Consider the following 26,910-nt stretch of genomic DNA (forward strand, 5'->3'; position numbering starts at 1 on the left):
AAGGGAAACGATGAAAATGGGTGGTAATAGTGATATAGTGAACATAATTACTTGAACAGAACATTCAATCATTCATTTAATTTTTGGCTTAGTTCCCTTATTAATCCGAGGTCCCCACAGTGGAATGAACTGCCAACTTATCTAGCATGTGTTTTTATGCAGCCAATGCCCTTCCAGCTGCAACCCATCTCTGGAAAACATCCACAAACACTCATTCACACTCATACACTACGGACAATAGCCTACCCAATTCACCTGTACCGCATGTCTTTGGACTGTGGGGGAAACCAGAGCACCCGGAGGAAACCCACGCGAACGCAGGGAGAACATGCAAACTCCACAAAGAAACGCCAACTGACCCAGCTGAGATTCAAACCAGCGACCTTCTTGCTGTGAGGCGACAGTACTACCTACTGCGCCACCGTTTTGCCTGAACAAAAAAAAAAATATATATATATAAAGGTTTTATTAATGTAACTTTAAAAAAAAAATTTACTTTTTGCAATATTATATTTATATTGATTAATAATATTGATTAATAGTAGTAGTGGTAGTAGTAAATGTAAAAAAGTAAATATCAAAAGTCTAAACAAACCCCAAAACTGCAATAAAGCAAACCCTTTTAACATAAATATTCTAATGTTTAGAAATTCTCGTTAACATTATTAAAAGCAAATTATAGGACATCAACCTGTAATAAAATCATATATTTTAACACTAAAATATTAAAATATATAGCCATTGTGTTTAACATTAATAATTTGCATATATTAATAATAATGCTAAAGGTAAATGTCATATCAAAACAAAATATGCAACAACACCAAAAGAAGAACCTATTTCTACAGATTTTAACGAAATACAGATTCAATCAAATCAATAATTCCTTACATTTCATGATTTCGTGTGTTTATTTTATTGAACTAACTTTGTTCTAAATAAATACTAGTTTTTTAATCAACAAATCAATATCGATTAACGTTACTGCCCCCTTTTTCCCTTTCCACCGAGATGCGGAACTAACGTTAGCAATCACACGGAGCGATTTATCAGGCGAACCGGCGGAGAGCAGCAGTAACATTCATAACAAATGTTTGAATGAATTTAACGTTAACCGAATTCAAGCCTAAATGTGGAGAAACAACGCGAAAATGACACTAAATAGCACAGCCGCGGACATCTGTCGACGAAAAAACGCAAGATAATGAGAATATGGATGCATATGTACATGTTGACCTGCGTGTTCTGAACATTTCTGTGACTCATATTGTCATTTAAAGATTGTGAGCATGCTCGATGCTGACTATAAACACTGCAGAATTGTATATTAGCAAACGTGAATGTGTTTATTAATCCATACTTTATCATTTCAAACCTTAACAGAAGAAAGCAACAGAACTGAACGCTGTTAATTCATTATATAATGTCTACATTTGGCTTCATTTAAAATGTCTGTATTTTGCACAAGGCACCTGCTGCATAGCTTTAAGTGCTTTGCGCGCAGGTTACCGATTCCAACTCAATCCCGCAGAGTGTTTTTTGTTAAAGCCACTCGTCTTTTATCCCAAACCCCAAAAGTGGGATTGTTCTGCTGGACTGCATGTGGGACCATTTACGCCGCCGGACCAGAATCCCTCAAGAATCATCAAAACCCCACAGAGAGGAAATCAGTGGCCGGAGTTCAGATCCACAGGTTAGCAGTGGTCGACACTAATTGTTTTTACATCACTGCTGTACGTGTGTGCGTATTTGTAGTGTCTGTGTTTCATAAGAGTATATTCATTTTAGTAAACCTTCACTACTTTTCAAAAGTAGATAATGTACTTTTTACTCTACTACATTTGCTGAATGAAGCTGAGTAAAGTTATTTTTAATCTCCTTCAAGTTGTTCCAAACTTTCATGATTTTGTTTCTTCTTTTAAACACAATAACTGATATATTTTGAAAAATGTTGGAAACCTGTAACCATTGCCTTCTGTTGTAGGTGATAGATTTCCAACATTTTTCAAAATATCCCTGCGTGTAACATAGACTAACCATGTTCCGTACACTTTTCGCTATGCAGCGCACTCCTCCGTCATTGAAAGCCAGATAAGCATGCTTGTGTGTTCATTCTCTGGGGGAATATCTATTGCACAATCTAAATCTTGATTGATGTCTTTTGGACCAGTAGTTTTTGAGAAAAGATGGGAAAAGTACCACCTTCGCATGTGTACGGAAGATGATAGGTATTAACGATGATCTGTACACCAGTGGTTTTCAAAGTGGGGGTCGGGACCCCCCCAGGGGTCGCAGGGCAATGAAGGGAGGTCGCCTCGTGATTTCCAAAAATATTTATTTTTATTAAACCATAAGAATTAACATATTTTATCCATAACTATACTGAAAATAAAAATAGTCGTTTATAGTTACTATATACTATATAGTTACTATAGTAGCTTATAGTTACTTGTTCTATTGAATTGTGACCCCTGGGGTAATTACATTATAATAAAGGCAGCAATAGCTTTAGATGCATTTTGATTTTATAACATCAGGTTATACTTTCTAGCACATTTAAAGCACTGACACAAATTTAATTGGTGTGTCTGAGTCATTGCATGCAAGGTTTCTGTATTTATAACCACCTCAGAGGATATTGGGGGTCGCGAGTCACTGGCATTGTTATTTTTGGGGTCGCGGGCTGAAAAGTTTGGGAACCCCTGCTGTACACGACTAAAATAGTGTTCCGCACAGGGTGCATAACTTTAATTTACTGGCAAAATGGGCATTTGTTGAAGTCTTATTAAAATCTTATGTCAGAATATACTGTTATTGCGTTTAATTTGAAGTTAATGATATATTAAATATTTTAGGCGGCAGCTAGCTCTCTGCAACTCTCACATGGTCGCCCACTGAAGCTTAGCAGGGCTGCGCCCGGTCAGTACCTGGATGGGAGACCACATGGGAAAGCTAGGTTGCTGCCGGAAGTGGTGTTGGTGAGGCCAGAAGGGGGCGCCCAACCTGCGGTCTGTGTGGGTCCTAATGCCCCAGTATAGTGACGGGGATGCTATACTGCTCAGTGAGCGCCGTCTTTCGGATGAGACGTTAAACCGAGGTCCCGACTCTCTGTGGTCATTAAAAATCCCAGGATGTCCTTCGAAAAGAGTAGGGGTTTATCCCCAGCATCCTGGCCAAGTCTGCCCACTGGCCTCTGTCCATCATGGCCTCCTAACCATCCCCATATTCAATTGGCTTCATCTCTGTCTCCTCTCCACCAATCAGCTGGTGTGTGGTGTGCGGTCTGGCCATCCAAGTGGATGCTGCACACTGGTGGTGGATGAGGAGATTCCCCCCCATTGTGTAAAGCTTTGAGTGTCCAGAAAAGCGCTATATAAATGTAAGGAATTATTATTATTATTATTATAACTCTTTTATGAAAGTTTGTAATGAAATAGCTTCAAAATCATTTACTTTTTCTATCATGTTTATTTTATTACAGCTTGACAATTTTAAATATTAAAACATTAAATTAATGCACATTAACGCTGACTTGACTGACCTTTTATGAATACAAACATCATCACTGCAAAAAGAGGATCCAAACAGTGTTTGCAGCCAGTCTCTCAGGCTCTCTGGCGGTCATCACCCACAACTGACGTTTAAACATCCCTATTTCAAAGCATTTATTCAACAAAAGATAAGTTATTTAACAATTTGTGAGAACATAATATTCACTTCATAAAGACTGTAATACAGTGTGATGCATAAGTTAAATGCAAAAGCGACACTCGCACTTTAAGCCCACTGTCTATTTTCAAGCGCATTAGGTGGACGTAGCAAACTTACTGAATTCACTCGGAAACATATAGTTAAGGTCTCTGTTGTGGTTGGGGCTGAAAGAGTGAGAATTAAAGATTACACAGATATATAGCTTGACTACGACCCATAAGTATTTATTCAGAGATTAGCGTTAAAAGGTAATCTGTACGGAATATCGTTGTGTACGGAATATGGTTAGTCTACGTTACCACTAGAAGGAAGCCTGAGTACCACTAGTGGTACGTGTACTACAGTTTGAGAACCACTGTGGTCAACCAAGCAAGTCTCTTAAATAATCTCTACTAAAAGACTGAAAATATTACTTTACAAACTGTATTGTGAATAAATCATATAAATGTTTTCATAATAGTCAATAGTATTTCTGAAGTTAATTTAAAAAATAAATACTTATGAATGTACACACATTTACACAATAAACAGAATCAATGATGGGCTAAAAATCGGCAGAATTCTGCATGCGCAGATTTCCTGTGGGTCGACTCATCTCTAATTTGTGTGCTTTTGTTCCAGGCTAGTATTCGTCCTGCGATTGGGACTCCGCGCATTGGTGCTTCTTCTCAAATTCAGCCCTCTTTTACTTCTATACCCATTGACTTTACTATCCCAGCGTTGGGCGTCCCATTGGTTGGATTGCCTACTTTGGGTCACCGAAACCTCCGGACCAACATTTATCAAACTGGGCCAATGGGCCAGCACAAGACGGGATATCTTCTCCCAAGACTTCTGTGACCGCTTCTCCAGGCTTCACGTGCGGGTGAAGGCTCACTCCTGGTCCCACACTAAACTGTGTCTGAAGCGGGCGTTTGGGGAGGGATGGAGGCAGATGTTTGTGTTTGACAGTAAGGAGCCGGTAGGTTCGGGATGCGTGGCTCAGGTGTACCGCGCCAAAGCTAAAGTGGCAAACATCCAAGATCCGGCTTTCCAGAAGCTGCTGGAGGAACTGGAGAAGAAGAATCTTCTGGAAGCCTGGGAGATCCCTGGACTGGGAGGAGCATTGAGTGATTTTTGGGAGATTAATAGAGATGAGGATGAGATGACGGATGGGAAGATGAAGGAATTCGGAGAGAGATCTGGTCAAGGTGAACATTTGGAGGAAGAGCGGCTGATTCCTGTTGCAATTAAGGTAGAACCGCTTTTGCATATTAAGAGTTATCTAGTTAGTTTCTCAAGAATTGCTTGTAGTACACACTCTCAAAGTTATATAATTATTAGAACTGATGGTATTACAAATTAACTTGAAACTTTTCCAGGTGTTTTACATTGGAAAAAATGTTTTTGTCACTCAAAAGAGTTTTTTTTTAGATTGTTCTTAATATTTTAATTATTTCTAGAATGTTCTTAATGATAAAGTTCTTTTAAGAATCTTCCTAATAATTAGTTCTTTTTAGAATTTTGTTAACAATAAAGTTCTTTTGAAAATGTTCTCAATAATAAAGTTATTTCCAAGTTTTTATTTATTGTTTTATTACACTTATTAAAAGGATAAACCAGCAAATTAAAAAGTGCATGCAATTAGAAAAAAAAATATTGCATAAATAAATAAATCCTACAGCATTAACTTGTTTTGAAAAGACAAATCTGCTTACCTAGGCCGCATTTATTAAAAAAATACAATAAAAAACATAATATTGTGAAATATTAATTAAATTTAAAATGTCTTTTTTTATATGTATTTTAATAATAATCATAAATGTTTCTTGAGCAGCAATTTCCAGCAAAACGGTTATCACTAAGGACTGAATTAATAATGCTGAAAATTTAGCTTGAAATCACAAGAATAATTTACACTAAAAATCTAATAAAAACCGTAATACTTTGCAAATATTAGTTCAATTTAAAATGTCTTTTTTATATATATCAAAATATTTTTAAGTGTAATTTATTGCAGTGATGCCAAGCTGAATGAAACAAAATTTTGCTTGGCATCAATGCAATAAATTACACTTAAAAAATGTTTTATATATATAAAATTCCTATATTCTCTAAGAAGATGTGTGCTCTTCATCCAGGTTCTTCATCCAGGAATCCGGCAGCAGGTGCAGATCGACCTGATCTTAATGAAAGCTGGAAGTTTATTCCTCAACTGTTTGCCGGGTGTGAAGTGGCTCAGCCTGCCGGAGATTGTGGAGGAGTTCCAGAAGCTCATGACCAAACAGGTGCCTTTATGAACTATATATTTCTATTAAAATATATAGAAATACTGTAGTTATTACTATAGTGTTTTAGAACCATACGATAGTAAAATGTATTGTACTGTATATATTATAGTATTTAAACAGTTTGTTAATAAATGCCCCAACACACAGTAGTATTTACTATTGTCAACTGATAATAAATACTGTAGTATACTTTAGTTTTTACTACAGTAAACTGTGGTGTATTGTAGTATAATATAATCTATAGGTTTAGAAAACTACAGTATTCCTTATATTACTATAGTTGATTTGTTACCATAGCAACTAAAGAATCACCACAACAGATTAAATACTATAGTTGATGTGTTACCATAGCAACTATAGAATCACCACAACAGATTAAATGCTATAGTTAATGTGTTACCATGGCAACTATGAAATCACTACAACAGATTAAATACTATCGTTGTCGTTTTACCATAGCAACTATAGAATCACCGCAACAGATTAAATGCTATAGTTGATGTGTTACCATAGCAACTATAGTATCACCACAACAGATTAAATACTATAGTTGATGTGTTAACATAGCAACTATGAAATTACCACAACAGATCGAATACTATCGTTGTCGTGTTACCATAGCAACTATAGAATCACTGCAACAGATTAAAACAGATTAAATGCTATAGTTGTTGTGTTACCATAGCAACCATAAAATCACCACAACAGATTAAATACTATGGTTGTTGTGTTACCATAGCAACTATAAAATCACCACAACAGATTAAATACTATAGTTGTTGAGTTACCATAGCAACTATAGAATCACCACAACACATTAAATACTATAGTTGTTGAGTTACCATAGCAACTATAGAATCACTGCAACAGATTAAATGCTATAGTTGATGTGTTACCATAGCAACTATAGTATCACCACAACAGATTTAATACTATAGTTGATGTGTTAACATAGCAACTATGAAATTACCACAACAGATCGAATACTATCGTTGTCGTGTTACCATAGCAACTATAGAATCACTGCAACAGATTAAAACAGATTAAATGCTATAGTTGTTGTGTTACCATAGCAACCATAAAATCACCACAACAGATTAAATACTATGGTTTTTGTGTTACCATAGCAACTATAAAATCACCACAACAGATTAAATACTATAGTTGTTGAGTTACCATAGCAACTATAGAATCACCACAACACATTAAATACTATAGTTGTTGTGTTACCATAGCAACTATAGAATCACCACAACAGATTAAATGCTATAGTTGTTGTGTTACCATAGCAACTATAGAATCACCACAACAGATTAAATACTATAGTTGACGTGTTACCATAGCAACTATAGAATCACCACAACAAATTAAATGCTGTAGTTGTTGTGTTACCATAGCAACTATAGAATCACCACAACAGATTAAATACTATTGTTGATGTGTTACCATAGCAACTATAGAATCACCACGACAGATTAAATGCTATAGTTAATGTGTTACCATAGCAACTATGAAATCACCACAACAGATTAAATACTATAGTTGTCGTTTTACCATAGCAACTATAGAATCACCACAACAGATTAAATACTATAGTTGTTGTGTTACCATAGCAACTATAAAATCATCACAACAGATTAAATACTATAGTTGTTGTGTTACCATAGCAACTATAAAATCATCACAACAGATTAAATACAATAGTTGGTGTGTTGCCATAGCAACTTTAGAATCACCAAAAATTCTAGTGCTTTACTATAGTATGGTTAAAAGACTATAGTATTTAATATAAATGGCTATATATTTTTTTATTAATATTATTTATTAGTTATTTATGTGTAGGCTAAAATAACTAAAAATTGATAATATTTCTGATGCAGATTGATCTACGGTTTGAGGCCCAGAACATTGAAAAGTTCCAGAAGAACTTTAAAGATCTGGAATATGTGAAGTTTCCGACGCCGCTCAGACCGTTCGTCACTAGAACTGTGCTGGTAGAAACATATGAGGTGAGAATGGCTATATTTGTGATTATTTAGGTTGTTAGATACCATTTTTACTTTTTCCTTTCTACTTTTTCTGTTGCTCATTTAGGAAAGTGAACCCATCTCCAAGTACCTGAGCTCTAACATCCCAGCAGGAGTCAAGCAGAGAATCGCACGCATGGGTGTCGATCTACTCCTAAAAATGGTGAGTAAAGGCCCCAGTACACTTATAAAAAAAAAAAGTAATTTCGAACAAAATCCGGCCAAAACTAAGCTCTTTTTGAACTCGTTTCAGCAGTTTGACTTTTAAGCTTGGTTAAACTTTATTGGGAGTTCATTTTGGTCCTAAACACCTTTGAGCTGCCATTGGTCTGTGATGGTTATGCAATCAGTGGGTGTGTTCTGAAGCTCCGCCACCCAGAATTTGTGTCTGAAGTTTCAACTGAAAATTACATTATTAATTTATTTAATCATGTTGTAATATTCATTTTTTTTAGTGGAAGCCAAAGTCTCTTTAAATGCAAATGAGCTGCTGCTCGCAGGAATGCACACTAAAAGCTGAAATATCAATGGTATATGAATAATTTGCTTATATTACTTCATAGGGGTGCCAGTAATTGTACTTTTTTTTTGTGCAATTATTTTTCAAATATTTCCCAAGTGCTGTCTAACAGAGAAATTTTTTTCAATACTTTTAGAGATAATAGTTGTGATAACTAATTTATAAGAAATAAGTTAGGTTATACATAAGTTAATAATATTGTCCTTAGCATTTTTGAAATTTTTTGTAAATATATATATATGTAAATAAATAAATAAATAAATATATATATATATATATATATATATATATATATATATATATATATATATATATATATATGTAAATAAATATATATATATATATATATATATATATATATATATATATATATATTTATTTATTTATTATTTATATATATATATATATATATATATATATATATATATATATATATCTTTTTTTTTTTTATATAAATAAGACTTTCTCCAGAAGAAAAACATAAAAGGACATCTTATAAAGAATGTCGTTCCACTGTTAAGCAACACTTGCTAAATATTTTAAAAAGATTTTGTTTTATACAAAACTGTGATTTGTTTGCTATTCACTCCCTACAGGATTTTGCAAGAAAATTTATTAATTTATTAATTGATTGATTTAAAAAAACAAAACAATTTTTTACAGCTTTATCTCAACAATACTTGTGTTTCGCTGGGAAACAACAATCTGGTCAAATTTTTATTTATTTATCTCAAACCATTGGACTCAAAATCCTGTTTATTGTCCAAAAGATTTGTAATATTTTGAGAAAAATAAATTCATTACAGTCTTGTTTTTTTCAGCTACCAAGAGTGCTAGAGGTCGAGATCTAACTTGTGTTCGTCTCTGCAGGTGTTTGTGGATAATTTCGTCCATGGTGATCTTCACCCGGGGAATATCCTGGTTCAGGGCAGCTGTGGGGAGGAATCTGAGGACAGGGCCACGCTGACGGACCTGTGGGACACTGTGGTGGTCAGCATGAGGGCGACTCCTCCATCTCTTCAGCTGGTGCTGCTGGACGCTGGTATTGTAGCGCAGCTCAGTGAAGCAGATCAGCGCAACTTCAGAGCTGTCTTTACCGCTGTTGTCCTCAGACAGGTAAACATGGGCTGCAACATTCACTTTGATTGACATCCTGCCTTTGTATGTGCCCCCTAGTGACCATCTCTCCCTCATTAGCATTAGACATCAGTCTTGTTTTTGAATCTGCCACTATGCTGACACACAGGCATTTGTAGCACAATTAAAATCAAAGCTTAAAAGGGTCAGTTTTAAGGAGTCATAAAACTTTATTTGTATGGTATTTTGAGCTTCACACACACACTCTATGGCAGAGGTCGCGTTAGACTTTCTCATTGTTCGTCATTTTGACGGAGAGGGTTGTAAAATTTCCTATTATTGATCGTTATTTAATTTGCAGACTTTCTAATCGTTTTTTTTTAATTCAAATTTTAATAATGAACTTGCACGACGAGCATATATGCTAAATTATCCATTTATTTATTTGCTTCGCCTCGTGGTTCCATCCCAAAGAGGGAAGAAATCACTTTTGCGAACGCTCACGCTCAATCTGCCCAGTTGGTGGAATGAACTCCCTAACTGCATCAGAACAGCAGAGTCACTCGCTGTCTTCAAGAAACGACTAAAAACTCAACTATTTAGTCTCCACTTCACTTCCTAATCTGCAATTGCCGATCTGGATGTCACACTAACTGTACCAAAAAAAATAAATAAAATAAAAAGTACTAATACTTTCCTTCTTAGACTTTACAGACATGAAACTTGCCTACAGCACTTATTCATTGTTGCTCTTATAGTTGTGTAAGTTGCTTTCTTGTCCTCATTTGTAAGTCGCTTTGGATAAAAGCGTCTGCTAAATGACTAAATGTAAATTTATTTGACAAATTAACAAAAAGTACTATCTGCCGTAACTCATATCTTCCTTCTGCGTCGACCTGAACTGGGTGCTGGCCTGTGCGTAATCAAACGCATCAAGAGAGACTGATGCAGAGGCAGTTGTCATTAAATTCTGTGTCTTTGCCTCGGAAGGTCGACGACTTGTGACCAAAGACCACTTCAGCCAGCATTTTGTAGTTGGGAAACATTTCTCCTAAGGCTGTGATCTCTCAGATTTTCCGAATGTGGGATTTCCTGATCCTGCAAGCACTCGTTTCACCGGGAAAACATACTACAGCACAAGCTTCTTCTGCACCCCTCTGCGTTCGGTAGTGCTCACAACGCACTCCAAAGCACCTGACGTCCTTGCTACCACTGGGTTAGCTCGTAACTGCTGTTGGCGACTGAGGATTTTTGTCTGTTTGTTCTTCATCGTCCACTGCATCACTTCCTCTTTTTTCCCCTTTATTATTTATATCACATCTAGAAACCTCTCACACTCAGCTGCTGTGATATTTTTGCAACTGTACGCAGCGGTGACAAAGAGGAGACAAAACAAGGGTAATCGCCATCAGCTGGACAAGAGTGTGAATTACAGTTAGCTACAAAATACAATAGATCAGTGGTTCTCAAACTTTTATCATCAAGTACCACCTCAGAAAAAAATTGTCTCTTCAAGTACCACCAAAATGAGCAATATTGAAATACAGTAGCGTAGTAGGCCCAGTTAAGCAGCTAAAACTCTGCACAGTTAAAAAATGTGGCAGATTACCTCAGAAATATAGGCTATTTGTCTAATATGGCATATTATATACATCATTTTTGATAAGTTTTTGAAATGTGTGTCGCATGTACATGACATATTTCATTTCCCTGCGTACCACTAGTGGTACACGTTCCACAGTTTGAGAACCACTGCAATAGATCACCCTCAGCATAATCCGATGGATTAAAATGACGGATCACCTTCAGATTTTTCCGTCACTGCTGAAAAAAAATCCGTCAATGATGGAAACGCGACCTCTGCTTTAGGGACATCAGATACCTTTTGCATCTCGGTAATGCATAATAGGTTCCCTTTAATTGACCTACTTATACTAAGTAATAAAACTTTACATTCTTTTTGTGAAGAAAGTTCTTAAGTGTGTATAAGAGGATATACAATACTGAAGTTTTACAATACTTTTTTTTACTTGTGCTTTCGGTGTAAATGCTTTTTATCATTGCTTGTTATTATTTTTATTATTAAAAGTGTACATACAGGCATGCTTTTGGACAGTATTTTGTCATTAGCATTTTAAAAAGTATTATGGTGTTTAATAATGTTTTATTAATACATTTCTTTTTTTCTTTTAAGCATGCATTATGCAGTATATTTTATTTATGTATATATATATATTGTACAAAAGTTCTGTCTGGTTCTCAAATCTGATTGGCTGAAAGCCGTGCAATATTCTGCAATATCAGAACTCCTACAGCCTCTTTACTCTTTGTGTATCACTTCGCACACATACAGCTAGCTAAAAGCAGACACTACAGACACTAAACTTTAAAAGATGCTTTTAACAGCTGTTTAACTGTCAGCTTATGATTTGAATCCAATGCGGAAGAAAGTAGCTCCTCATACAAAAGGGTTTTTGAGACTCTCCATGTTTGATTTTGTTTTTATATGCACAATTATGTCGTCAAACTGTTGTATAAACGCAATATCACACTCGTAGCAGTGCGATATGGCTGTATATCGGCACTGGTGGGGGCACTAAGGCAGCCATATCGCACTGCTACTCGTGTGATATTACTCATATATATATATATATGGCTGATTCCAGCGTTATGGATGTGACATTTGCAGTAAAAATTCAAAACATAAATTCGCAGAGAAAGTATACGTTAACATTATATTGAACCATCTGTTTATATTTTCCAAAACAACTAACCACAGAGTTATGGGATCAAAAAAATTCAATCTGTGAACATTTTTATACTTTAAATGAGGAAAATAAACAAGCGTTATGGATGTGACAAAAAAGTCTGCGAGTTTACAGTATACAACATATTTACTAGAAATTCTGTGAATTAAACTGCACAACCCAAAATAAATAATGCTCAACAAAAGGATAAGAGTTGGCTCTTTATAGAACAAAACTGATTGATTTTATTTTATTTTGACATTTTTCATTTTTGAGGGAGAAGCTTTGTTATGGATGTGACACTTTTTCGTTATGGATGTGACGGATGTGAAATTGTCATTTGTTTGACTTTGGTAAATCAAATATAATAGTTTGAAAACATTGACAGCGACATTTTTAAGTATTTTTAAAGTACTGTAAAACACTTGCCTGCGCAAAAAATGTAGAAACGGTTTTGCTATTTTGGTGAAAACATTTTTCTTTTCATGGCAAGGTTGACATTTTCATGGAATTGCTCATATATATATATATAATACTATATATATATGTATATGTATATATATATATATACATGTATAAATATATATATATTTATATATATATATATATATATATATATGTATAAATATATATATATTTATATATATATATATATATATATATATATATATATATATATATATATATATATATATACTGTATATACACACACACACACACACACACACACACATCATATATAGTATTATAGCATTTTATTAGTGTTGTAGGTAATTTACTAACATGAGCTAATATTTGAACAATACTCTACTTTACCTTAAAATACCTTTGTTTAAGTTGATTTGATACATTTTTAGCACTGGTCGTCATATTCTTATGTTTTAGGGCGAGCGAGTAGCGGAGCTGATCCTCCATCACGCCCGGGCCAACGAGTGCCAGGATGTGATGCGATTCAAGAAGGAAATGGCTGAACTGGTGGATCGTGCACTCAGTGACACGCTCTCTCTGGGGAAGGTAGAGTTACACACCTCCATCACTTCCATATTTAATATAGATCTACAGACTTCTTATCAAGCTTGGAATAAATAAAATGATGCTCAACAAGGCTTTATATGTTTGATTAAAAATGCAGTAAAAATTCTGAAATATTATTTAAATCTAAAACAACATTTCTCTTTAACATATATATATATTTCAAAATGTCATTTATTTCTGTGATGCAAAGCTAAATATTCAGCATTTTCAGATCATGATCGTTCAGGAATTGGTCTAATATGAAGAATTGTTGCTCAGGAAATACTTCTGATTATTAATGTTGAAAATTCAATTCAGCTTTATTTGTATAGGGCTTTTACAATGTAGATTGTGTCAAAAGCAGCTTCAAATAAAAGATCATAGTAAATTGGAACAGTGTAGTTCAGCTCAGTTCAGTGGGGTTTAATAGTCACTACTGAGGGTCTAAACACTGGAGAGCAAATCCATCGATGCACACCTCTACAGATCCCGAACCATGCAAGCTAGTGGCGACAGCGGAGAGGGAAAAAAAACTTCACAAATTGGCGAAAGTTAAAAAATAAATCTTGAGAGAATCCACTCAGTTCGGCACGACCATTTTAATTTCTCCGCTGGCCAAACGTCTTGTGCAGAGCTGCAGTCTCTGTGGCGGAGGCTCGAAGCTGGGCCTCAGCGAAGACTCGTCTGTCCCTGGGGTGTCACAGGAATCAGTCTCATGCTCTCCACTCATGCATGACCACCACAGCAGCTGCTCAGGATACGGCCTGGTCCAGGATTATGGAAACCTTGGGATCATTTCGTCGATGGTCTTGGGTCAATCAGTGACTCTGCATAGTCTGAGGGCCTCAGGATGAGTATCCCCAGGTGGAAATGAAGAATAAAGAGAATAATTAGCGTAGCTGCCGCTTATAGTGTATACAAACAAGATGCAGAAACCAGTGTGGAAACCCACTAAGTAATGCATTGAGTGTATGCTTTACTAATAAGGGTGTCAAAATCAAAATCGATCGAAATTTATGCTCAATGTCGATTATCGAATCAAAAAATAGAATCGTCGATGCTGCCACGCCCCCAATGTAACGTCAGCTTGGCTTACCAAGCGGGAAAAGCAGGCTTTTTGAAGTGCTTGTTAAACTGTGCAGACGCAGGAGACCCGTCGACAGGGCTTAAACTTTCAGGGCTCGACAGTAAGGACTGCCCGATGGCCTGGGGCCAGCGTGCGAGACACTCGGGTCAGTGCACAGTGCTGCCTTGTTGCTTGCCAGATCAAGCCAGAGCTGTGTGCTGCGACTGTCTGTCAATTGTGTGCAAATACAACACATAGACGTTTGTTTCGGAACCGCCCCGTTAGCACGGTTTGTTTGGCATATATCCAGCAGTTGCGCTCGCTTCTGCGCCAAATCAATCAGTCCGAGATCGCCTGAATGAGACTGTATCTGCCCTACTGAGCGGATCAATTGTAGTGAGAAAGCAAAACAATTCAACGAACTAACGACCCAGGCTATATCACAGTGTATTATGATCGTGTAATAGCCATATATACGGCTATATGACGAGAGAATGATGAGCAGGGCGAGATGTCATTCTTACCGGTAAATGCGAAATATGAAATATTACCGAGAGCTGTTTATCCAGCCTGATCACGGTTTATCCGTTTGGAAAATTGACCGAAGTTACTATTTGATAATTTTTTCATGTTTTAATCTTATAATATGTTGTGTTAGGCCAGTTGTTTTGTTCTTTTTTTCGAGCTGTCAGTGCGGAAATGATCAACATTGATCTGCTTCGCGATCTGATGCAGTCTCGGTTCATCTGCTATGTATAACATATGTCTCGCTATAATTTAAGCCTAAAATGCAGAATTCTAGCCAACGTTTCTTTAATAGATTGATTAATTCAATAGATAGATTTTGGTAATTATGTGTGTAACTTTATTCCTTTGCTTTATGATTTGGTTATGGGTAAAACAAAGACCATGCAGGTCAGGTAGTTTAAACGGTAGGCTACAAATAATTAATTCGTTATTAATTAATTAATTATTCATAATCGAATCGAATCGTGACTTAAGAATCGAAAAGGTAATCGAATCGAGGATTTGGAGGATCGTGACACCCTTATTTAATCTAGTTTTGAACTGAGAGAGTGTGTCTGAGCCTCGGACGTTATCAGGAAGGCTATTCCAGAGTGTAGGAGCCATAAATGAGAAGGCTTGACCTCCTTTACTCGACTTTGCTATTCTATGTACTACCAGAAGCCCTGAGTTTTGAGATCTTAAAGAGGGAGTTGGATTGTAGCGAGACAGAAGTTTGGTTAGATAAACAGGAGCTCGATTATTTAAAGCTTTATATGTAAGAAGCAATATTTAAAATATCTTCATATATTTGTGAAAACCTCTCATTAAAGAGTGAACGCTGTTGTTTTCTAGATCCAGGTGGCCGAGCTTCTCTCTCAAGTTTTTGGTTTGCTGATCCATCACAAGGTGAGGGCAACTAACACAAGCTAGAACATCATTAGCTGTTTGTAAAATTATGAAACGGTTCCTTGAAATGTGTGCAAAAGATGGTGCGGCTTGATTTAGTTTATTCTTGAATTGATTGGATGCTTGTGGTAAAAGACTGTGGAATACACAAAACACGTCACTCATTTAGTTTTGAATGGGGAAAAGTGTAATGATCAATATGCAGAATGAAGCCCCGCCTTCTAATACAGGAGCCAATCGTTGATTGATATAGACTGAGGATTCTCCGGAGGAGGAGAGTGGACCAGGCGTGTGTTTATGACAGTTTCTGCAGCTTCATTATGATTCCTCTAGGCTCAGCAAATGCACTGGAATCTCATCGAATACTTGCCTCACAGACATGAGAAATAAATCCGCATAAAGCTTGAAATCTCTTTTAAATTAACCTAATACACTTGAAAATAAATGTACTCTGCTTTTGTAATCAGTATGAAACAGTCCTGTCAAATGCACATCACATGACAGCTCTACTCGAATGCCCACAAACTCGTAAACAAAGAGTCGCTGTCGTTTTGGGAGGTGATTTACCATCAAGTTGGGAATTAATTTAAAAGAGCAGCGGGATCAGATGACGTGTAACACGCGTAAATAGAATAAGCCATAAATGAGGTTAGTGTCATGATACACATTAGCTTGGGCATCCTAAAGAAAAAAAAGGATTTAAACGTTTAGTAATTAAATTAAAGAGACAACTGTTGTTTAATTTTATTGGTGATTTCCCAATATTGAATTTAATCTTAAGCTTGGCAAACAGTTTTGTAGAATTAGATCTTTCAAACAGAATGCTTCCTCCGGGTGCCCCGGTTCCCCCACAGTCCAAAGACATGCGGTACAGGTGAATTTGGTAGGCTAAATTGTCCGTAGTGTACTAGTGTTTGTGTGTGAATGTGTGTGTGGATGTTTCCCAGAGATGGGTTGCGGCTGGAAGGGCATCCGCTGCGTAAAAACTTGCTGGATAAGTTGGCGGTTCATTCCACTGTGGTGACCCCGGATTAATAAAGGGACTAAGCTGACAAGAAAATGAATGAATGAAAACAGAATGCTTTAAATGGACTTTGTAATGGTTTGCTATTGGTGGATCTCATGATAATTGACAGGTTGCCTCATGCCAGTAACCACCAATCAGAGAAGGAAAGACATTGTGGATATTTCTGATTAAAAATTACAGCGATTTGATGACCTAAAAATAAAATGAAAAGATAAATCGTGATTTTAAAGTACTAACCATACTGATTTTGTTAGCTTACATTGCTAGATTCTTGGTGAACAATTCATCTGTGCATGTCATTAAGAAAAAGAATGGTTTGCCCTTGTAATCTTTAATTCAAATCTAAAAATCAATTGTTTTCAGTTCAAATCTCAGATCTCAGGTCTGTCTGAGGTATTAGGCGGGGCTAACATATTTAACCACGCCCCCTCCAGTTGTCAGTTTTGACAACAAACAGAAATGGTGAGCAGGGGTCCGTTCTTCGTACGTGGATTACTCAGTTAGCTGGATTTGGATATTGACGATTTGACATGATCCAGGATCGTTTCGTTCTTCAAAGCTGATCCGAGAGTTGTTGTCATAGCAACAGTTCTGCTAGGTCAAACCTGGACGGGAGCAGGGTCAATTCATATAAACAGGATTAGATCGGCTCAGTTCAAGCGAAGATAATACAGAAAGTATGTTCTGAATTCTGATATTTTCTTACAGTAGTAGTTATATACACTTGGGAAAATGGTACATATTTTTTAACTATATATATAAAGTTATAGTCATTAATAAAATAAATAAAGTTATACATATTAATAAAACTTATGCAATCTGCACCCTCGAAATGAAAGTGCAAAGAGAAAACTTATTGATATGAACTTTTTAGATGGCTTCAGTACAAATTGTGTATGATAGAAATGCACAATATGTGACTTTTTTTTTTAAAGCAATAATACATTTATGCAGTCATAAACATGTTTTGATAGTTAATATGCCAGTGATTTGATGCTTCACAAAAGTTGCAGACGCCTTTACCAATATCAAAATGCTTTTGTAAACAACCAGTTATTCTTTACACCGATTAAAAAAAGGCTACTATAATAAAGAAAATCTTTTCTAAATGTAGAACTAAATACACTGATATGCATTGAAATACATGATGAATACTCTTGACACATGACAGTGTAAAGCCTGCAGCTCACAACAAATGTGTAAAGTTATTGCGTGTCATATTTAACAAGCCGTTTACTGCTAATTTGATGTAATTTAGCTCACATGGATAATTAAATATTAATCAGATGATGTCATTACGCTGCTGTGCCGTCAGCCAATCATGGCATTGTTGATCATGATTTCGAGGATCGATAGATCTGTCCTTCACAACACACGCAGCGATCTCAGATCAGTTTATCCAGACATTCTAATCTGATTCGCAAACTTGTTTGAAGAACCAACTTAGCCAGAGATCAGCTATCAAGATTAAAAGATCCAGGATCTGCCAAATCATCGTAGATCATTTAAGCGAGGTACGAAGAACGGACCCCAGGAGGAGTCTGTTAGGTTGTAATAACTCTCACAGACACTTTTCCAGATCTTTCCGAATTAAACGCCTACCTTACTACATCCAATCAGCTCACAGTATTAAAAAAAACAAGCCACGCCCACTGTTTTGCCATTTAATATTCAGTTTCTCTATAGGAAAAATGAATGGTCCCAGCTTCTGGTTGATGTGGACTTTAATGCTGAATTTTTGTGACGTCTCTTATTGCAGGTGAAGCTGGAGAGTAATTTTGCGTCTATGGTGTTCGCCATCATGGTTCTGGAGGGTTTGGGGAGATCGCTGGACCCCAACCTAGACATCTTGGAGATGGCCAAACCCCTCCTGCTGAAAAACTGCACCTCGCTCCTCTGATGCTCCTGCGTTTACAACATTTACCTCACTTCTGCAGCCAATGAAAACAGCCGCAATTCAATCAAGTTAACATGTGCAATTTCTGTAGTTCACTATTTTCAGTACAAAGTCTAATTATTCTTAAAGGGATAGTTCACACAAAAACTAAAAAATCTTCATTTACTGTAACACTCAAGTGGTTTTTGGCTCATGAATTTCTTTCTTTTGTTGAGCATAACTGTTGAATTAATGTTTAATAATAAAAAAAGCAGCCATTGACATTCATAGTTGGAGCACAAAAGTACTATGGAAGTCAATGGCTGCTTTTTCTGGCATTCTTCAGTGTTTCTTCCTTTGTAAAGAAAACATCTTAGTTAATAATGAGGACATTTTCATATTTGGATGAACTATCCCTTCAAAATCTTTGTACATTTGCTGGATGCAAAATGACATGATATAATTATTCCAGGTTAATTAAGTTTTTGCTTTAAATTAGGAAGAATTACTTTGGCAGATTTTTTTTTTTCATTGGCACATAAACATGTTTAATTTATGCTTAAATAAAAAGATTTAAAGAGACAGTACACCCAAAAATGCATTTATTCGCTCTCCTATGACATCCAAGATGCGGGTATTTTTTTCTTTAGTAAGATTTTTGGTGGAAATGGCGATTCTGGGTGATTCATTACATAGCAAGTCAACAGCTACCAGCACTTTGAGGGACAAAAAAATAAATCATTCATTATTAAAATACTTATTTTTTAAAATAAAAAAATGTTGTTTTGCATGTGTATGTATGTATTTATATATGTACAAATGAACTGCGATTGATGGCATCCAATGTAAAAGTTTCTTTTGGTGTGTGTGTGTGTACTGTGTATATTATATTATATATATTCTATATTTATTATTATATTTATTATTATGTTATATAAAATGCATATTTGCATGTACAGTTGAAATAAGAATTATTAGCGCCCAGTTTATTTTTTGCCCCAATTTCTGTTTGACAGAGAGCAGATTTTTCCAACACATTTCTAAACATAATAGTTTTAACAACTCATCTCTAATAACTGATTTATTTCATCTTTGCCATGATGACTACATAATATTTGACTAATGTTTTTCTTGACACTTCTATACAGCTTAAAGTGACTTAACTAGGTTAACTAGGCATGTTAGGGGAATTAGGCAAGTTATTATATAATGATGGTTTGTTCTGTCAAAAATTATATATCTTATAGCTAAAGGGGCTAATAATATTGAGCTTAAAATGGTGTTTAAAAAATTATGAACTGCTTTTACTCTTGCCAAAATAAAACAAATAAGACTTTCTCCAGAAGAAAAAATATTATCAGACATACTGTGAACATTTCCTTGCTCTGTTAAACATCATTTGAGAAATATTTTAAAAAGAAACAAAATTCAAAGGGGAGCAAATAATTCTGACTTAAAATTTGAGTAAATGTTTATTTATATTTAGATATAAATGTAACAAGATAATATCATAGGTTTGTTTTTATGTATGTGTTTTATCATATATACAGATAGATAGATAGATAGATAGATAGATAGATAGATAGATAGATAGATAGATAGATAGATAGATAGATAGATAGATAGATAGATAGATGGATTGATAGATGGATTGATAGATGGATGGATAAATGGATGGATAAATGGATATATCCATCCATCTATCCAAATTTTAGGTTAAGCAAATACATCAGGTTACCACTTTTTATTGAGCTTGAATGTTAAAGGGGCCCTCCTATAAATTGTCAGTAACTGATATGACCCTCCGCCAATTTGAGTTTGAGACCCCTGGTCTAAACAAACTTTTATTTTGAATGTAATTAAGCTTTGCCCATGCACTAATATACCGTTCTTCGTACCTCGCTTAAATGATCTAAGATGATTTGGCAGATCCTGGATCTTTTAATCTTGATAGCTGATCTCTGGCTAAGTTGGTTCTTCAAACAAGTTCGAGAATCAGATTAGAATGTCTGGATAAACTGATCTGAGATCGCTGCGTGTGTTGTGAAGGACAGATCTATCCATCCTCGAAATCATGATCAGCAATGCCATGATTGGCTGAAGGCACAGCAGCGTAATGACATCATCTGATTAATATTCAATTATCCATGTGAGCAAAATTACATCAAATTAGCAGTAAACGGTTTGTTAAATATGACACGCAATAACCTTCCACATTTGTTGTGAGCTGCAGGCTTTACACTGTCATGTGTCAAGAGTATTCATCATGTATTTCAATGCAAATCAGTGTATTTAGTTCTACATTTAGTGAAGATTTTCTTTATTATAGTAGCCGTTTTTTTAATCGGTGTAAGGAATTACTGGTTGTTTACAAAAGCATTTTGATATTGGTAAAGGCGTCTGCAACTTTTGTGAAGCATCAAATCACCATCATATTAACTATCAAAACATGTTTATGACTGCATAAATGTATTATTGCTTTAAAAAAAAGTCACATATTCTGCATTTCTATTATACACAAATTGTACTAAAGCGATCTAAAAAGTTCATATCAATAAGTTTTCTCTTTGCACCACCAGGTGGCAGTCTTTGTACTTTCATTTCGAGAGTGCAGACTGCATAAGTTTTATTAATATATATAACTTTATTTATTTTATTAATGACTATAACTTTATATATATATATATATATATATATATATATATATATATATATATATATATAGTTTAAAAAATATTTACTCTTTTCCCAAGTGTATATAACTACCACTGTAAGAAAATATCAGAATTCGAAACATACTTTCTGTATTATATTTGCTTGAACTGAGCCGATCTAATCCTGTTTATATAAATTGAACCTGCTCCCGACCAGGTTTAACCTAGCAGAACTGTTGCTATGACAACAACTCTCAGATCAGCTTTGAAGAACGAAACGATCCTGGATCATGTCAAATCGTCGATAACCAAATCCAGCTAACTGAGTAATCCACGTACGAAGAACGGACCCCAGATAGTGCTTTTGGGCATTTTAGAGAAACGCATTCTGTCTGTAGACGAAACAGAACATTATTTATGACATTAGCTTTAATTCACAGCCTTGGATTTTTTTATTTTTGGGTGAACTGTGTCTTTACAATTTTAAAGGGACCGTTCTCCCAAAAATGAAAATGCTGTCATCATTTCCTCATCCTCCGGTTGTTTCAAACCTGTTTGATTATCTTTGTGCTGTTTTACAAGGGCGCTGCTAGCAATTTTGGACCCTGTGAATAAAAAGTGAGGAAATGTTAATTTTTGGGTGAACTGTCCCTCCAGGTAATCATATCATTTATTTAAAAAGATTTCAATTTTGTAACAGAAAACAAGACAGTAGTACTAAGAAAGAAAATTATTTTCAAGTAGTGATAAACAGAAAAGTTTTCAGCTGCTCCTTAATAAATAAGACATGCTGTGGTGCAAATATTGCATTAATAATGTGACAATATTGGATGTCAACATTTCTATTATGCACATTCCTATTAATTAAATTATACAGACTTTTAATTCAGTGTCGAATTATAGAACAAATTGATCATGTATGTCCACCTTTTAGGTTGTTTACCAAGTGCATTACACCCGTCCATGCTTTTAAATTTTCTAAGAAGTTCATTATTGTCAAGAAAGAATCACATTATGTCTGAATTAGATTATAGAGTTAATGTCTACGATATATGGAAAGTCATAAACAGATTTGATGCAGGGACCATGTCTTTTGTTTTTTTTTGTTTGCTTAATCAACATATTGGTTAAAGCTATCAAAACCTACAGTGTGTCAATGGAATGTGTCTTTAACAGTTCATGTGCATTTCTAAAACCTTTAGTCGACTATGTCTTGACTGGATCATGATAAATGTGGTATTTTACTCAGATACCAAGGTTAATTGTTTTGCTTGATGTTATGATGTCGCTAAATGTCAGCGATCAATGTCGAAATTACAGTTTTATTTTATTTAAATATATATTTTGTTTATCATCTGCAAATGAGTTTTTGGAAATGGTTGTAAATAATCTGTGTATTTTGCACAGCTTTATCTGAAACAATGATCAATAATCTGATTCTTCTGTGTCTCTGTCTTTTTTATAAAGTTCTGTAGATAGATGGATAGATAGATGGATGGATAGATAGATAGATGGATGGATGGATGGATTTTTTTGAGTGTAGATAGATGACAGTCGACCAAATTTTTCAATATATTTCCATTGTTAGTATATAACGTCAATAAACTTAGAGTAAAATGTAATAAACAAAAACAGCATCTCGTTCTATCTATTGTTCTGTCTACTCTTTCATCCATCCATCCATCCATCTATCTACAGTATCTCTATATTCATCCATCGTTCTATCGATCGTACTATCTATCTATATCTATCCATCCATCGTTCTATCTATCTATCAATCGTTCTGTCTATCCATCGTTCTGTCTCCATCCATCCATCATTGTCTGTCTATCGATCTATCGTTATATCCATCCATCTATCTGTCTATCTGTCTCTATCAATCCGTCCGTCCGTCCGTCCGTCCGTCCGTCTGTCTGTCTGTCTATCTATCCATTGTTCCATCCATCCATCCATCCATCTATCCATTGCTCTATCCATTGTTCTTTCCATCCATCCATCCATCTATCTATCTTTTCATCTTTCTATCTATATATCCATCCATCTATCGTTCTATCCATCCATCCATTATCTATCTATTGTTCTATCTATCCATCCATCTGTCTATCTATCTATCTATCTATCTATCTATCTATCTATCTATCTATCTATCTATCTATCTATCTATCTATCTATCTATCTATATTGTTTCATCTATCTATCTATCGTTCTGTCCATCAATTTATCTGTCTATCCATTGTTCTCTCTATCCATCCATCTATCTATCTATCTATCTATCTATCTATCTATCTATCTATCTATCTATCTATCTATCTATCCATCCATCCATTATCTATCTATTGTTCTATCTATCCATCCATCTGTCTATCTATCTATCTATCTATCTATCTATCTATCTATCTATCTATCTATCTATCTATCTATCTATTGATCCATCCATCTATTTATTGTTCTATCTATCTTTCTGTCCATCAATCCATCTATCTGTCTATCCATTGTTTCTATCTATCCATCCATTCATCCATCCATCTATCTATCTATATTGTTTTATCTATCTATCTATCGTTCTGTCCATCAATTTATCTGTCTATCCATTGTTCTCTCTATCCATTCATCTATCTATCTATCCATCCATCCATTATCTATCTATTATTCTATCCATCTATCTATCCATCCATCCATGTCTATCTATCTATCTATCTATCTATCTATCTATCTATCTATCTATCTATCTATCTACTGTTTCATCCATCCATCTATTTATTGTTCTATCTATCTTTCTGTCCATCCATCCATCTATCTGTCTATCCATTGTTGTTTCTATCTATCCATCCATTCATCCATCCATCTATCTGTCTATCCATTGTTGTTTCTATCTATCCATCCATTCATCCATCCATCTATCTGTCTATCCATTGTTGTTTCTATCTATCCATCCATTCATCCATCCATCTATCTGTCTATCCATTGTTGTTTCTATCTATCATCCATTCATCCATCCATCTATCTATTCATTGTTCTCTCCATCCATCCATGCATCCATCTATCGCACGCCAGATTTATTTATATTCAGAACTTTATACAAAGACTAACCGAGGCGAATAGTATAAGATTATTGATCTTGTTTCAGATAAAGCTGTGCAAGATACACAAAGAAATTACTTAAAGCTATTTCCAAAAACTCGTTTGCAAATGATAAACAACAAAGTTATTTAAGTCACGTGGTCACAAACGTCGCCGTGTTTCTATAGTAACTGAAGCGTCCGCCGGAAGTGAAGAAGAGAGAAGCGCGATGGCTGACGACGCTATGAGAACGGTGAGAAATGATGGATGTTTCTGTCTGAATGGAAAACTGTTCATATTAAATACGTTTAATGTGACCAAATGTTGACTTGGTGTCGGTTTACGATCATCTGTAAGCGGTATTCGTCGTCATTTCGGTGCTCGTCATATTCAAGTTAAATCTGCAGAGAGAAAACAACTGACAGACGGAAGATTTACCGGGGTTTCGCTGTGTATCATTATTATAACACGTTTGCCTCAAAACAGCATAGTTTAGATTTACAAAAACACATGTTTTAGGATATGTATTGCGTTTTGGCGTTTTTTATGCATGAATGGGAATTACATTTCCCCCTTATTACGTGTGCTGTAATGCAAGTATTGTTATATAAATAGTATGTCAGATAAGATCATCAAGAGTTCTTTTAACATTAAGTGTATCCTGTCCTATATAACAGGGATCACCAAACTTGAGGTCTGTTGTCCTGCAGATTTTAGCTCCAACCCTAATCAAACACACCTGAACAAGCTAATCAAGGTCTTACTAGGTGTACTTGAAACACCTGCAGGTGTGTTGGGGCAAGTTGGGGATAAACTCTGCAGGGCACCGGACCTCGAGGATCAAGATTGGTGACCCTGCTATATAGTCTATTACAGGGGTGGCCAACCCTGTTCCTGGAGAGCCACCTTCCTGCAGATTTCAGTTGCTACCCATATCAAACACACCTGAACCAATTAATTAGGACCTGAACACCACGTGATAATTACAGGCAGGTGTGTTTGATATGGGTTGCAACTGAAATCTGCTGGAAGGTGGCTCTCCAGGAACAGGGTTGGCCACCCCTGGTCTATTAAATTCACAAAAAAAGATATACAACAGTAATTTCTACTTTAAATAGAAATATATACATATTTCACCAGAAAAGACTGAAAATAGCTTGACATATTACATTCTTTTGACATAGCATAAAATATTAAATGCATTATTAGCAGTCAAAGTGCATTTAAAGAGGAAATTCTAATTGCATAAATATTGTGTGAGAAAAGATGATCAAGAGTTATTTTGATGGACAATGAAATAATAAATGCTTTATTGTCAGTCAAAGTGTATTAATTACAACAATGAGATATACAACAGTGATTTCTGCTTTAAATAATAAAAAAATATATATAAATCAACCAATATAAACATTATTGTAAGAGCAAAATCGAATTATAAATATTATGTGAGAAAAAATGATTTTTTTTGACATACAATGAAATATTAAATGCATTATTAGCAGTCAAATGCATTAAATTCACAGCAATAAGGTATACAAGTGATTTCTGCTTTATATATTTAAAAATATATAGAAATTAACCAATATGAACACATTATTGTTAGAGGAAAAAAATATATTTTATTTATTTATTTATTTTTTAATAATCAAGAGTTCTTTTGATATGCAATGAAATATTAAATGCATTATTAGCAGTCAAAGTGTATTAAATACACAGCAATAAGACATACAACAGTGGTTTTTGCTTTAAATAATAAAAAATGCATAGAAATCAACCAATATAAACATTATTTTAAGGGGGAAATCTAGTTATATAAATATTATGTGAGAAAAAAATGATCTAGAGTTATTTTGATGGACAATAAAATATTAAATGCATAATTAGCCGTCAACGTGTATTAAATATACAGCAAAAAGCTATACAACATGTATAAGAACACTTTATATTTGAATGTGTATGATTATAAACACTGACATCTGATTTTCAGCACACATGACTGTATTGGCATGTTTTAGCTTTATTTTCTGTGTTTAGGATGTTCAGCTGCCGGTGGCCACCGAGCTCAAGAAACCTCGTCTGAAGAAAGGTCAGAATCTCAATCAATAAACAACTTATAAATCATTTTAACATTAGAGACTAATGCACAAGAAAACAGAACCATCACTAGTTTTGTAAGCTTCTCCTCCCTTCGTCCTCTTGGTGGCGCTGTTTGCCTATATTTCCCTCATTTGCTTAGTGAAGAGGATTATGGCTCAGAGGGAAAAGTCTGTCCAGGAATAGAACGGATTGGGATGAGATTTTGCCAGGGGGCTTGTAAGCAAGGGTAGAAAGATGCAGACGCTTCATGTAACAGCATATGGGTTGCTTTTGTTCTGGGGCCTGCTGGATTCAGGACGGGGCCTCCCACAGCGAGAGGAGCCCGCTGCGGCTCTCACTGCAATCCCGCCT

At 35.2% G+C, this 26,910-nt stretch overlaps 2 protein-coding genes across 2 annotated transcripts in view; both read left to right on the plus strand.

Annotated features, from left to right (window-relative positions):
- The first annotated feature begins 1,048 nt into the window (after positions 1 to 1,048).
- adck2 (aarF domain containing kinase 2) lies at positions 1,049 to 19,345 on the plus strand. Its single transcript, XM_087311529.1, has 9 exons — positions 1,049 to 1,693; positions 4,333 to 4,945; positions 5,832 to 5,978; positions 7,862 to 7,990; positions 8,076 to 8,171; positions 9,399 to 9,644; positions 13,238 to 13,366; positions 15,792 to 15,845; positions 18,632 to 19,345. Exons 1-9 carry the CDS (start codon positions 1,449 to 1,451, stop codon positions 18,770 to 18,772), a joined length of 1,800 nt encoding a protein of 599 aa, XP_087167655.1. The 5' UTR covers positions 1,049 to 1,448; the 3' UTR covers positions 18,773 to 19,345.
- Positions 19,346 to 24,661: 5,316 nt separating this feature from the next.
- The window catches only part of bbs4 (Bardet-Biedl syndrome 4), a 34,287-nt gene continuing 32,038 nt past the window's right edge, over positions 24,662 to 26,910 (plus strand). The window contains 2 exon segments of the mRNA NM_001077466.3: positions 24,662 to 24,715; positions 26,497 to 26,548. Of these exon segments, the coding sequence (NP_001070934.3) occupies positions 24,692 to 24,715; positions 26,497 to 26,548 (76 nt within the window). The 5' untranslated portion in view covers positions 24,662 to 24,691.

The sequence above is a fragment of the Danio rerio genome, chromosome 25, assembly GCF_052040795.2.
Source record: "Danio rerio strain M-AB ecotype USA chromosome 25, GRCz13ab, whole genome shotgun sequence".
Lineage (NCBI taxonomy): Eukaryota > Metazoa > Chordata > Actinopteri > Cypriniformes > Danionidae > Danio > Danio rerio.

What these genes read in the sequence shown, in the direction of transcription:
- adck2 (XM_087311529.1), top strand. Translation starts at nt 1,449, where the DNA reads ATGTCTGTATTTTGCACAAGGCACCTGCTGCATAGCTTTAAGTGCTTT. An exon ending in TCGATCTACTCCTAAAAATG is followed by an intron (nt 8,172 to 9,398) that starts GTGAGTAAAGGC and finishes TCGTCTCTGCAG; the next exon opens with GTGTTTGTGGATAATTTCGT. An exon ending in CCGCTGTTGTCCTCAGACAG is followed by an intron (nt 9,645 to 13,237) that starts GTAAACATGGGC and finishes CTTATGTTTTAG; the next exon opens with GGCGAGCGAGTAGCGGAGCT.